Source organism: Salvelinus alpinus, chromosome 22 (assembly GCF_045679555.1).
Source record: "Salvelinus alpinus chromosome 22, SLU_Salpinus.1, whole genome shotgun sequence".
Taxonomy (NCBI): domain Eukaryota; kingdom Metazoa; phylum Chordata; class Actinopteri; order Salmoniformes; family Salmonidae; genus Salvelinus; species Salvelinus alpinus.
Window position 1 is genome coordinate 2632113 of NC_092107.1, and position 14741 is coordinate 2646853.

At 43.1% G+C, this 14741-nt stretch overlaps 1 protein-coding gene across 1 annotated transcript; it reads right to left on the bottom strand.

Annotated features, from left to right (window-relative positions):
* Positions 1 to 111: 111 nt before the first annotated feature.
* Positions 112 to 10997, bottom strand: LOC139548769 (multidrug and toxin extrusion protein 1-like). Its single transcript, XM_071358591.1, has 17 exons — positions 10731 to 10997; positions 10049 to 10150; positions 9696 to 9764; positions 9222 to 9370; positions 5812 to 5854; positions 5580 to 5624; positions 4931 to 5028; positions 4674 to 4771; positions 4458 to 4571; positions 4258 to 4325; positions 3908 to 4016; positions 3683 to 3758; positions 3513 to 3582; positions 3139 to 3271; positions 2771 to 2865; positions 1662 to 1745; positions 112 to 1559 (listed from the first exon to the last, which is right to left on the bottom strand). The coding sequence occupies exons 1-17, from the start codon at positions 10896 to 10898 to the stop codon at positions 1257 to 1259; spliced, it is 1824 nt and encodes a 607-aa protein (XP_071214692.1). The 5' UTR covers positions 10899 to 10997; the 3' UTR covers positions 112 to 1256.
* Positions 10998 to 14741: the final 3744 nt, after the last annotated feature.

Below are 14741 nucleotides of genomic sequence, written 5' to 3' on the forward strand. Positions count from 1 at the left end.
ATGAATCTGTATCACACTGTCTGAGCTGATTACACAAACCAATCAAACCTAATGTTTTCTCATGGTAATATGATATATTGTAAACCAAAAAGTAAAGACAAACTCACACTGTACCATCCTACATTTTTGTATTGCATTCTATTCATTCATTCCAAAACCAGTGGCGTCATGCCCATAGGGGGCACGTGCCCCCTCAGATTTGTCCGATTTTTACAGTATTCAGGTGTTAAATACATTTCTGAACTTCATTTTTAAGCCCACATTTTACCATAATTATTTCTAAGAAGATCTGTCAGTGGTATTTTACAGAGGAGCACACTGACTGGACCAGGAAAAGAGTACACTGCCCAAACCCCCCTTTAGTCTTCCTAGTAAGTGGTTCCCTCCAAGGTGCACAGAGCAAAGAGATGCCTAGGCAGGAAGCTAGATACTCTACTGCATGCAGTGGAGGAGGAGAGAGAGAGTAGAGAGTAGTGACACACACAGTTTTTGATTTGATTTTAGCTGCCGGTGATGTGCAGAAGGGTATATTTGTAAATTAATTTGATCAAGCTGTGTAGCCTATTGATTCCTTCTTGATGAATATATCAAATTAAAATGCTTTGTTGTTTCTCTGTAATACTAGCCACCTAGCAAGTTTTTGAAATTGGCTTTAGCTAACCAGCTAGATAGGTTCCCAACTTCATACCTACACTATTAGAAAAAAGGATTACAAAAGGGTTCTGAGGTTGTCCCCATAGGATTACCCTTTTTGGTTCCAAGTTGAACCCTTTTTGTGGGGCAGAACTCTTTTTGGTTCTATGTAGAACCCTCTACATGGAACCCAAAAGGGTTCTATCTGGAACCAAAAGGGGCTCTTCAAAGGGTTCTCCTATGGGGACAGCTGAAGAGTGTAGCTAACAAACCATGTCAGACTATCAATCAAGTTAGAGTAGCTTGTCTAATTATCTTAGCTGGGCATGCCTGCTGCCAAGGTTGCTACACTTTAGAAAAGCAAGCAATTACTAAATGTACTGAAAGAATAACATTTCTTAAAGAATCAATTTGCATCATTAATTAAAATGACAATTGAACAAGGTAAGAGGTATGCATAGATAACCTATACAGAAAAATATACATAATGATTATAGCTCTAGATTGCAGGAAAAAGCTGATTCACGTTTAATTATTGGTGTAATAACAGATTCAGTGACACAGCACACTATGACTTAATTGTCTTGCTACAGGGTCTGTCCTGGGTCGCCCAGGTATTACTCCTAGATGAGAACTGTTGACGGGGCGAGTTCAGGGGGGTAGGTAGTGGTAAAGGTAGTGTTGTTCCAGTCTACACTCAGATTGCTCCATGAGCTGATTGGTAGAGGCAGTAGAAGATGGACACTGGTCCCCACAGCTAGGATGACAATGGCAGCCAGTACGGTGAGACCTCTCCTCAGGACCAGCTGGGTGGTGGAGAGCAGAGCTCTGGGGCTCCCATCCTCCTTCTGCACCTCTGGGGTCCAATTGCTTCCCCTGAGGTCCCCCTGGCCCTCAGCACTCACTGACATGTATCCATTCACTGTCTGGGTGTGGAAGCAGGCACAATCTGGGTTAGAACAATGTTATTTGCGAGAGTATAGTATAAATAACATAAAAAATAGGACTGAGCAACATTTTCTACTCACCCTCCCATTGTTCTCTGTGTGGTCTGGTGCAACTATACTCCTCATTGACACCATATGTCCAGCCTTTCCAGCTCGTTTTACAGCCTGTCACAAAACAGTTCAACTCCATGATGCTGACAGCAAACATTTTCCTTCACCCACCCCCAGGCCACTATTATGCTTCACAGAAACCATAAAGATAGAGGCCGCCCCAGGCCACTACTATGCTTCACAGAAACCATAAAGATAGAGGCCGCCCCAGGCCACTACTATGCTTCACAGTAACCATAAAGATAGAGGCCGCCCCAGGCCACTACTATGCTTCACAGAAACCATAAAGATAGAGGCCGCCCCAGGCCACTATTATGCTTCACAGAAACCATAAAGATAGAGGCCGCCCCAGGCCACTACTATGCTTCACAGTAACCATAAAGATAGAGGCCGCCCCAGGCCACTACTATGCTTCACAGAAACCATAAAGACAGAGGCCGCCCCAGGCCACTATTATGCTTCACAGAAACCATAAAGATAGAGGCCGCCCCAGGCCACTACTATGCTTCACAGTAACCATAAAGACAGAGGCCGCCCCAGGCCACTACTATGCTTCACAGTAACCATAAAGACAGAGGCCGCCCCAGGCCACTACTATGCTTCACAGAAACCATAAAGATAGAGGCCGCCCCAGGCCACTACTATGCTTCACAGTAACCATAAAGACAGAGGCCGCCCCAGGCCACTACTATGCTTCACAGTAACCATAAAGATAGAGGCCGCCCCAGGCCACTACTATGCTTCACAGTAACCATAAAGACAGAGGCCGCCCCAGGCCACTACTATGCTTCACAGTAACCATAAAGATAGAGGCCGCCCCAGGCCACTACTATGCTTCACAGAAACCATAAAGATAGAGGCCGCCCCAGGCCACTACTATGCTTCACAGTAACCATAAAGATAGAGGCCGCCCCAGGCCACTACTATGCTTCACAGTAACCATAAAGATAGAGGCCGCCCCAGGCCACTACTATGCTTCACAGTAACCATAAAGACAGAGGTATGGGCTGTCAGTCTCTCAATCAACCTGAGTCCCTGTATGTTCCAGATAAGGAAGTGAAAAGCCACTGGTGACGTACCTTCTCTGTCATTTTCTTCCAGTCGAGCCTGAAGATGACAGTGATGAAGAAGCTGGACTGTAGAATTACACAGATTAACAGGCCTAACCAGAACCCTGTGTAGAGGAGAGGAGAGGAGCTTTGACCAAGGACAGAGAACATAGTGTCATCTTCAATACAGAATAGCCCTGCTATTCATGATTCTTAATTGCTAGTGAGAGCAAACTATTTTTCTGAATGTTTTTGTACCACATTTCTGAATTTGATCATAACCATACTTCTGTTGCAAGTATATAGCAAGGCAGTAAGAATGACCAAAGACCTCTGGTCATGAAAAGGATGTCTAAAATTGTGTTTGGTTTTCATAAAATTCAGAACTGAGTACATACCTACAACCCTGAGGCCAGCAGCAAACATCAAAGAGATGCCCAGTGGAAGGCCCACGCAGTAGTAGGTGATGAGATTAGCCATCGCTGCTATCTTCTGTTGGCCCGTGCCCAGGATGATTCCCATACACACACACTGGGACAGACAGACAAATCTCAGATTAGTGGGTGTTAACAGAGAGAGACAAACACTGTTGGCTGGCTTTCACCAGGTTTCATGTCTTATCACTCATTCAACCAATGTTCCTGGGTCCCGGAAAATTACACAGACTATCTCTCTTATTCCACTGTATATTAATGAGTTCTTATTGTAGCAGTATTATTGTATAAAATGTTATTACTTTTTCAATGGTTACAAACCACTTGAGTGCACTTACCACTAGCCCATCAAAGAACTGAAGAACACAGTACACGTTGAGAAGTTGAGAGACCAGATCTATGATCTGCCTGAAAAGGAAAGAGAGCATGGTTATTGAAATGGTCAGGTTCCAATTTGGGACTGTCTTGACTTGAATCATGATGTTGAATATACGTACACTCTACTTACGCATCAGAAGTAAACATGAAGCCGATTACTGTTTTAGTAGAGATCAGCATGATTCCCTGAATTACTGCCATTGAACCTAGAGCATGGGACAGAGGAAAAAGACCAAGCACTACTGCAAAATAACTACTAGTTTGTCAAAGTAATTATTGTCAATTTAGTTCACCATAGATCACCATAGATGGTTTAAATAAGGGCCATATGAGCTGGGGGAAGTGTGTGACTGACCTGAGAGGGCGAGGGACACCTTGCTGGTGAGGATGGCCCCAGCTGTGTCTCCGGCCCCCAGGGCGTTCCCCACACGAACACATGCTGCAGCCTGGATCCCCAGGGGGAACTTTACCAGCACAACACAACACATTAACTAGATGCCTCATAAACAGCTTGCTATCTTAGTCTAACCATGCCTCAAACAAAGTTAATGTGTGTTTTCTCCTCAAATTTTACTTTGACCTGTAGCCTACAATTTTGAGTTATTTTTCAACTTATTTGGACTGGATAGCCAGGGCATTGGGTTTTGTTTGGTTTCCATGATAAGACTGTTAGGGTGGGTGTGTAAGGAGTTCTGTACACAGTACCATGTAGTTGATGAAAGCCAGCATTATGACTACGTGTTGAGCAGCCAGGTCCACTTCACTCAGCATGCCTGAGAAAGAGAGAAGGAAAGAGAGAGGGGGAAGAATGCAGAGGTGGATGTTACATAAATATGGTTGTTTTGGCCTTTTGAATGTGACTGTTTATTGGTTCATTGGTGTTAACCTTAAGAGCTGAAATGTACCTGCAAGGAACCCCCCAAGCTCATAGATCCACCATTCGAAACACAGCATCAGTGTACTGGGGATGGCTAGTTTCATATAAGAGCCCCACTCCTGCAGCGCTTCTGTGGTCCAGCCTGTAGGGAGAGACAATGGCCTGTTCATCCCAACACAAACCAGTCGATTTCAGTGGGTCACATTCATCAGGCACAATCACAGAGATGTGGACGTTCTATTACCTCCCCATGTTTTCACATGTAGCTTCTTCCAGCAAATGTAAGCAAATAAGAAGGAACATATGTAGAGTTGGGAAAGCGTATTAGCTGCTGCCGACCCTCTAGAAAACAAACACACACAAACAAAGAAACAAAAACACACTCCATGAAATGATAATGAGCATTGCATACTTACTGGTACATACTTGATACTCTGACTATGTTAGTGACTGTTAAGAATATAGCACTGTTATCAATGTGTATTGTGTGAGCACACCTACACAACTCCCAGGTCCATCCAGTAGAGCAGGATATAGTTTGTCACCACGTTGGCGATGTTGGCCGCTGCTGCTGTGTACATCTGAGGCAGTATTATCCCCTGAGCACAGAAACACACTCGTTGATATGATTATAAACATCAGATTCACACCTATGATTGTCTTACTCCTTAACCCAGATGATATACAAGAGACTGGGATGAGGATGCCATCATAGAAATAACAATGAATAGAAAGGGCATCTCCATATAAGTCATTGATGGCATAATGGGTGGACTGGCAGCCATTTTGAGTGTACCCATGCCAGGAAGTAAAATCAGGAAGTGTACCCTTCAATCTGTGCTGTGATTTGTTGAGTCAACTCAACTGATTTTACAAAAAAAAAACATGAGCCACATCAGTTAGCATCATTTGAATGAACATGCTACATTACCATGGTAATCCAGCATCACTTGATAGAACATTCCAAAATAACATGAAAATTATTGCATTACAATATCGGGCAGCCGTTGCGAGTGTACCTATGAATTCACTAGTCAATTGCCAGGGTAAGAGCTTCCAAGGCCATTCTATTCATTCTTATTTCTATGGATGCGATGAGGTGTGAGGAACAAAACAAGTCATTTGTAGCCCAGCTGCACGGTCAGTGTACCTGGTTTTGGAGATAAGAAGCCTGAAGTTGATGCAGGAAAATAGCCTGAAATAAAGAGATACAGAGTAAATTACAAAGACAGGGACGAGAGGATGTTTAATGCAATTTAATGAGAAAACACTAAATGTACTATTCATCTAATAAGGATAGGTTAATGGAGCCGGCGAGTTGAAAACAGACTAAATTGAAGACACTCTAAACAAGTGGGTGTTTGATAAAATAGACAACTCACTGGCACTGCAGGTAGGTAGGCGATGACATACAGCTGTGCTATCCTAAAATACAGAGCATATATTCACTGTTAAATCACACTAAATTACTACACGTGCTTCCATGTATTGACCCTATACACACCACATACTGCTACACTCTATCCATTTACCATTATGTTGTCCATAAAAATCCCCTATTCAGGCAGCAGAGTCAAAATGTTGATTGCGTCTAGAAACGAACAGCCATCTGTACATCTCATTGAGTAAGTCAATTGGCTGTGAAAACATTGCCGGCGTTTCCACTGAATGGAGTGTTTGTGGAATTGCAGGTTGCCACATTTGATGCTGAGAGCAGCCAGAAATGGTGTTACTGCAGCTAAGAGAATGAAGAGTTATGGTCTCCCCAACTAGCATACAAACAAGCACATATCTTTACCCAGCATCAGAGGCATGGCGCCGTGCATCGGCTGTATCTGTGCTTTGCTCTGGTCTGAGTCATACAGTGTGAGTAGGGCCTCATATTTTTCCTGACCATGTGACCTGATCAGGAACAACAAGTGTTAAACATATCAAAATATATTTTATATTTGAGATTCTTCAAAGTAGCCACCCTTTGCCTTGATGACTGGGGTTCCTGAGTGGTGCAGCGGTCTAAGGCACTGCATCTCAGTGCTGGAGGTGTCACTACAGATCCTGTTTCAATTCCAGGCTGTATCACAACTGGCTGTGATTTGGAGTCCCATAGAGTGGCGCACAATTGGCCCATTGTCGTTAGGGTTTGGCCGGGGTAAGCCGTCATTGTAAATAACAATTTGTTCTTAACTGACTTGCCTAGTTAAAGAAAGGTTAAAAAAAGACAGCTTTTGCTTTTCCAACAGTCTTGAAGGAGTTCCCACATATGCTGAGCACTGCTTTTCCTTCACTCCTCGTTCCAATTCATCCCAAACTATCTCAATTGGGTTGAGGTCGGGTGATTGTGGGGGCCAGGTCATCTGATGCAGTACTCCATCACTCTCCTTCTTGGTCAAATAGCCCTTACATAGCCTAGAGGTGTGTTTTGGGACATTTTCCTATTGAAAAACAAATGTTAGTCCCAATAAGCACAAACAAGATGGGATGGTATATCGCTGTAGAATGCTGTGGTAACCATGCTGGTTAAGTGTGGCTTGAATTCTAAATAAATCACTGACAGTGTCACCAGCAATGCACCCCCACACCATCACACCTCCTCCTCCATGCTTCACGGTGGGAACCACGCATACAGAGATAATCCATTCAGCTACTCTGCGTCTCCCAAAGATACAGTGGTTGGAACCAAAAATCTCAAATTTGGACTCAGTCCAAAACAGATTTCCACCGGTCTAATCTCAATTGCTTGTGTTTTTTGGCCCAAGCAAGTCTCTTCTTATTATTGGTGTCCCTTAGAAATGGTTTCTTTGCAGTAAATCGACCATGAAGGCCTGATTCATGCAGTCTCCTCTGAACAGTTGATGTTGAGATGTGTCTGTTACTTGAATTCTGTGAAGCATTCGTTTGGGCTGCAATTTCTGAGGCTGGTAACTCTAATGAACTTATCCTCTGTAGCAGAGGTAACTCTGGGTCTTCCTTTCCTACGGCGGTCCTCATGAGAGACAGTTTCATCATAGCATTTGATGGGTTTTGCGACTGCACTTGAAGAAACTTTCAAAGTTCTTGAAATGTTACGGATTGACTGACCTTCATGACTGACCATTACTGACCTTCAAATGTATAAACTTTTGACTGGTACTGTACATTACTGCTTTACCCACTTCATATGTATATAGTGTATTCTAGTCAATGCTCATCCTATATAAATACTGCTGTGCACACCTTCTCTATTCATATACTATCAATACTATCTATACACGCCAGCATATACATATATATTTATATTCTGGACTCTGACATTGCTTGTTCTGATATTTCTTAATTGCTTTCTTTTAATTTGGTTGAATTTGTGTGTATTGCTTTATATTGTTAGGTATTACTGCACTGTTGGAGCAAAATCCATAATAATTTCCCTGCACCTGCAATAACATCTGCAAAATATGTGTTTGCGACCGATATGTACGTGATCATTTCTCGGGCCGACTCTTTTCTCTGTATACATCAATGATGTCGCCCTTGCTGCTGGTGATTCTCTGATCTATCTCTACGCAGACGACACCATTCTGTATACATCTGGCCCTTCTTTGGACACTGTGTTAACAAACCTCCAGACGAGCTTCAATGCCATACAACTCTCCTTCCGTGGCCTCCAACTGCTCTGAAATGCTAGTAAAACTAAATGTATGCTCTTCAACCGATCACTGCCCGCACCTGCCCGCCCATCCAGCATCAGTACTCTGGACGGTTCTGACTTAGAATATGTGGACAACTACAAATACCTAGGTGTCTAGTTAGACTGTAAACTCTCCTTCCAGACTCACATTAAGCATCTCCAATCCAAAATTAAATCTAGAATCGGCTTCCTATTTCGCAACAAAGCATCCTTCACTCATGCTGCCAAACAAACGAAGTCAAGGATCCTACCGATCCTTGACTTCGGCGATGTAATTTACAAAATAGCCTCCAACACTTTACTCAGAGAATTGGATGTAGTCTATCACAGTGCCATCCGTTTTGTCACCAAAGCCCCATATACTACCCACCACTGCGACCTGTATGCTCTCGTTGGCTGGCCCTCGCTACATATTCGTCGCCAAAACCACTGGCTCCCGGTCATCTAAAAGTCTTTGCTAGGTAAAGCCCCGTCTTATCTCAGCTCACTGGTCACCATAGCAACACCCACCCGTAGCATGCGCTCCAGCAGGTATATTTCACTGGTCATCCCCAAAGCAAACTCCTCGTTTGGCCGCCTTTCCTTCCAGTTCTCTGCTGCCAATGACTGGAACAAATTGCAAAAATCACTGAAGCTGCAGTATTGTATTTCCCTCACTAACTTTAAGCACCAGCTGTCAGAGCAGCTTACCGATCATTGCACCTGTACACAGCACATCTGTAAATAGCCCACCCAACTACCTTATCCCCATATTGTTATTTTTTCCCTCCTTTGCTCCCCAGTATCTCTACTTGCACATTCATCTTCTGCACATCTATCACGCCAGTGTTTAATTGCTAAATTGTAATTATTCCGCCACTATGGCCTATTTATTGCCTTGCCTCCCTAATTTACTACATTTGCACTCACTATATATAGATTTTTTTATTGTGTTAATGACTGTACGTTTCTTTATCCCATGTGTAACTCTGTGTTGTTGTTTGTGTCGAACTGCTTTGATTTATCTTGGCCAGGTCGCAGTTGAAAATGAAAACTTGTTCTCAACTGGCCTACCTGGTTAAATAAAGGTGAAATACATTTAAAAAAAATAGCATTGACTTGATTTGATTTTGACACTGTAGGTGTTACCTGGCCACTTCAGGCTCCTGGCCCAGAGCCAGCAGGATAGACTGGGTGTTGAGGAGCATGGCCCAGCAGGGGAGACAGAAGAGCAGCAGGATCAACACACTCCTCTGGAGAATCACCCCCACACGCTGCAGGTTCTTACCACCAAATGTCTGCTCAGACCCACAGACACACACACACACACACAGACACACACACAGACACACACACAGACACAGACACAGAGACACACACACACAGAGACACACACAGAGACACACACAGAGACACACACACACACACACACACACACACACACACACACACACACACACACACACACACACACACACACACACACACACACACACACACACACACACACACAGAGTGAATGACATAAGACATTATCGTTAGGGTCACAGACTGTGACAGTTGCATATATTTCAACAGGAACGTATACTTCAACTACTGCATGTTTCATATACATGTACATACCTGAGATACCAAAGTGTCACATGCTAAGGCAAGTCCACCTCCTGTTGCTGCAGTCGTAACATTAATAGTCTGAAGAAGACCATCAAACACATTTACAGCACACGATTACATTAAGATTCACATTCTTACAGTATGTTGATGGTTTTTTATGATAATTGATTATTGATTATTACTATCCCCTTCCTTGTGGTTCTTCAAAGGAATATCAGAATCTGTAGGGACCTGAGGTGATGTTGTAATATTTCTTTCCATTCTCCCTCCTTTCCTCTCCAACCACATACAGAGGAGACATTTTCTTATCTCAGCTGATAGATCCCAGCAGAGTACACAACATAGCCAGAGGATTGACTCACCGCGCAGGCCAGGCCATAGCCAGCTAACACTGCATTCCCCAGGCGACCACAGAACATAGTGATGACAAACGGAAGCAGGTAGTTTAGGATTCGAGACAGCAGCTAGAGGAAGAAAACACTCATAAACAATAACAAACACCCCACTGGGCAAAAACCCAAGAATCTATGTGATGATGGTGAATCAACGTTGAAAACTCATTGGATTTGCTAAAAGTCATCAACGTAAAGACATTTCACCTCACTTTGAACCTAAATCCAATGACATGGTGAAATGTTTTGTTGATTTCACGTTGAATTCACAATAGTTGACAACTCAACCAAATGTAAATCCAAACTAGACGCTGAACTGACGTCTCTGCCCAGTGGGAGAGACATTACTTCTAAGTCAATCAAGAGAAATATACTTGAAACACTAGTTCTGATGGGCTTTAGTGTCCCTCGGAGTGTACTTTGAATAAATCATAGTGCCATTAGTATGCACTGCACAGTACATCCTCTAGCCTGTTTGGAGCTATCCACTCCAAACAGGGCCACACAATAGTTGTGTCCCAAATAGCACCCTATATTCCCTTTATAATGCACTACCTGGTCAAAAGTAGTGTTCTATATAGGGAGTATATGGTGCCATTTGGGAAACACACAATAACACACAACAGGCTAGGTGGGCAGTGCCAGTCCTTACCAAGGGTCCAGTCATGCGGAGAATGTGGTAGAACTCCTCTCTGTGTGCCAGGGGGATTCTGTGTCTTACCCAGCGGCAGCAGAACAGTTTGTCACTAGACTCCTCCATTATAGGTAAATTAGAATTAGAAGTGGGCCCAGATGCCAGTGTCGGCCCAGAGTCTTCCATCCCAGCCTCTGTGTCTGTGTGTGTCCCCTCTCAGTCCTCAATAGTGTTACTGTTGGGATTGTGCTGTAACTACCCTGTCACTGTCAGCCAGACAGCTCCTCTGCAGCTGTGTAAGCACTGCTCTGGTCAGCAGGTCACCAACGCAAAGTTTCAACATCCCAAAAGGCTTACATATTAAATACAAGCGTGAAGCATCTCAAGTGCCTTGTCATTGCATAATAGAAGGACTCAGATTAACAGAACAACACGTTCAACCCAAAATACAGTACCAGTCAAAGGTTTGGACACATCTACTTATTCAAGGGTTTTTCTTTATTTTTATTTGCCTTGATGACAGCTTTGCACACTCTTGGCATTCAACAAGGACCAAGCTGGAAGAGATACAGACCAATAAACACCAGTATTTCTATTGCAGGTCTTTTAACTGAATGACTAATACTTGTTGGGTATTTATGCTTTGTTTGTATCAAATGGATGGGGAGTGCCAACAGAGAGAAACATAATGATTTACATACATGCAATTAACCTTATCATCATCCTCTTTCCTCAATGTGAAAAGAAATGAGATAGGTGATTAAGAGCATACAGTTGATAATATTTTTATGACAACAATCTTAGCTTCTGACCAAGCAATCCACCTCAACTGCAAAGTCAAGTTCAAACTATTCAACTGGATGTGTGTCTATCATTGTGAAGGATGTAGCATCAAATGTTAAAGAGTCTGACAATCTCCCTTGTCAGAGCAGCAAAGATCACCCGGTCAGTACACTGGCATAAAGCAATAGAAGATCCAGCCTGCTTCATTTACCTGGCCATCTGTAACACTGCGACAGCAGACGGTAATGCAAATGGGAAAAATATATCTTATGGATGGAATATATCCGCATATTCTCATAAACACTTTATGGAAACGTGACTGTTGTCTGAAGTTTGTTTATGGAGGAGAATTACAAACCAAAACCAGTAGACACACCCACAAACTATGAAGACACCTATCAGGTAGAGAGAACTGATGACAGTGACAGGGAGATGTAATATCTAACTGCACTCCCACTCTCTCAGCACTGGAGGGGGCAACAGGGCTGTAAATACCTGGAGGGATGAAAGCTGTCTAAAATCTCAACAGTTATCAAAAGGTTCCAAAAGGGTTCTTCAGCTGTCCCTGATAGGAAAACCCTTTTTGGTTCCAGGTAGAACCATTTTGGGTACCATGTAGAACCCTTCTACGTGAAAGCCAAAATGGTTCTACCTGCAACCAAAAGGGGTTCTTCAAAGGTTTCTCCTATGGGGAGAGTGTACTATGTCAGTCTCTGGACCAAGCCTGACTAAATCCATCAGGCCACATCAAACATAATGTGCTGTGTCACTTGTCATCTTGTTGTTTCCCCTCTGATGCCCATCTGTTATCATGTAGTTCACAATCTCCTGGACTGATGATGGCACTTCATAACCCTGCTCTCCTCGCCTCTCTCTCTCTCTCTCTTGTTTGGACAGCTTAGAAACACAGGAACAGAGATATGTGAAGAGGAGACACAGTGGGAAGATTGGATGCAGCGTGGGAATCAAACCCTCGGGTCTCCATGGTCATTATACAGCTGATATGCTAAGAGCTGGCAGTGTTACCACTTGACCAGAGGCACTGCAGCTATGACATATTATTGTCCCCTGGCTTCCTCCTCTAGGTCTCAGCCGTCAGGATGAAAATAAACCCCCTGGTAAGAGCCCTTCCCCCGCTTCTCTTCCTGGGCTGTTTGTGTCAACTAGCAGCAGGTCAATAAAAAACAACCCTCCTTCCTTCCAAAAAACACTACTGATATCTACCTCTCCACCAAGGAAACTATCCCCTTTCAGCACTAAGACAATGTTTTTCCAGTACATTGAGTACCAGTGCTTGGTGTAAAATGTATTTACCCTGTTATAGATGGGTATGTTTCATGTCTGAGTTGTGTATGCAGTAAACCGAGTTAAACAAGAAACACAAACAAAATAGAACAGAAGAATAAAAGCCTTGGAGGAAAGCCAACACGAGTCACCCAACCAAATTATAGTATTTTCCATAAATTATACAGCATGTCATATTCAGATGATATAAATGACAAACAGAAATAAAAAGCTACTGTAAGTACAGTACATTAAAAACACCCATGTACAGTAATCATGTCTGGTGTTTTTATAATAGTACCATAACAAATTATATGTTCTCTTGTCTTGGATGTACTGTAAGGGCCCGATTCTGACTTAGGAAATGTAGTTGGTATTCAGACTTAACTTATACAGATAAATAACAGGCATAGCCACGGGAAGATTTTTGGGGGTGGGGGTGCTGCGATCTTCTCACAGGGGGGTGCAGAATTATAATTTTTAGCCCCTGCTACATCGGTCCACTAATACAGGACTAGTAAAGGCCCTGTGCACTACTTTTGTGAGAAAAAATATATTTTCAAATATGATTATTTTTATTCATATGTGTTTAATTCAGATTTTCCCATGGCTATGGTAATAGCTTTGCAGGCGTGGTTCCCTTGCACACGCTGAATACATTTAATTCAACCGCTGAAAATCCTCCCACTAGTTAGCCAACAGATTTTCTCGTAGAGTTTTCATTCATTTGGTTTTTCAGTACATTTATCTTAAGCCATCCCTTTAAATATGGTGTATCTGTAATTTGAAATTTGTCGGCAAACTAGAATACACATGGAGAACTGGTTCAGAATATAGGTATCAATTAAAGAAAGCCATGTAAATATATGCATATTCCTCTCAGTTTCAGCACCAAATGGTAGATTTAAAAACTCTCTGATCCTGTAGATTATTTAGGTACATTTCTGAGTTGGGAAAGTATGTATGAATCATAAAAAAAACAGTCTTGGAGAGCCTTTACTCACAAAATATATTGATGAATCAAAAACAGTTGTTTGATTCATCCTGAAAGTTGTCATATTCAAGTTCAATCCATTAACTATTAGAAGGTGGAAAAAAGTGTACAATAAGTGTTAAACAATAGTCCTATAAATGTACCCTAATCCTCACTAGTAATAGAACTAAATGACAATGGTCCAGTTGTTATGAACCACGTGTCAGGCTCCAGGTTTAACATGCTATGTGTGGTCTAAGAGCTGCAGGTTCGTCTCAGTAAAGGAAGGGAACATTCTCAACTCTAAATCTTCTTCTGTAAACAAGTAGTAAGGGTGCTTGGAACAAGAAATCTAACACATGAAAAAAAAAGCTATTTCATCTTAGTGTTTATTTTCTTTAACTCATAGTAGCAACGTGTTATTAAACCATATGCACACGTTTGGGCTTGTGCCCTCTTCAGGTTAACCTAGGCGAGGGGAACAGGGTGAATGTCAGCAGTCTGTGTGTACAGGACGTGTCCCAGGCCGACCACCAGGTCACCTTCACCTGCCAGCTAAAGAGAGATCCCAGCGTCAAAGCCTCTGTGATGCTGATTGTCCACTGTGAGTACTGATCAGATCCTCCTCTCCACCCTCTCCGAGTTGGGCATCTCCGGCGCGGCCCACGCTTGGATTGCGTCCTACCTGACAGGTCGCTCCTACCAGGTGGCGTGGCGAGAATCTGTCTCCGCACCACGTGCTCTCACCACTGGTGTCCCCCAGGGCTCTGTTCTAGGCCCTCTCCTATTCTCGCTATACACCAAGTCACTTGGCTCTGTCATATCCTCACATGGTCTCTCCTATCATTGCTATGCAGACGACACACAATTAATCTTCTCCTTTCCCCCCTCTGATAACCAGGTGGCGAATCGCATCTCTGCATGTCTGGCAGACATATCAGTGTGGATGACGGATCACCACCTCAAGCTGAACCTCGGCAAGACGGAGC

Coding starts and splice junctions, on each gene's coding strand:
- LOC139548769 (XM_071358591.1), bottom strand. CDS start 10,898: ATGGAAGACTCTGGGCCGACACTGGCATCTGGGCCCACTTCTAATTCT. Junction 4,772..4,930: donor TGGATGGACCTGGGAGTTGT/GTAGGTGTGCTC, acceptor TTTGTTTTCTAG/AGGGTCGGCAGCAGCTAATA. Junction 3,759..3,907: donor GGTGTCCCTCGCCCTCTCAG/GTCAGTCACACA, acceptor CCCATGCTCTAG/GTTCAATGGCAGTAATTCAG.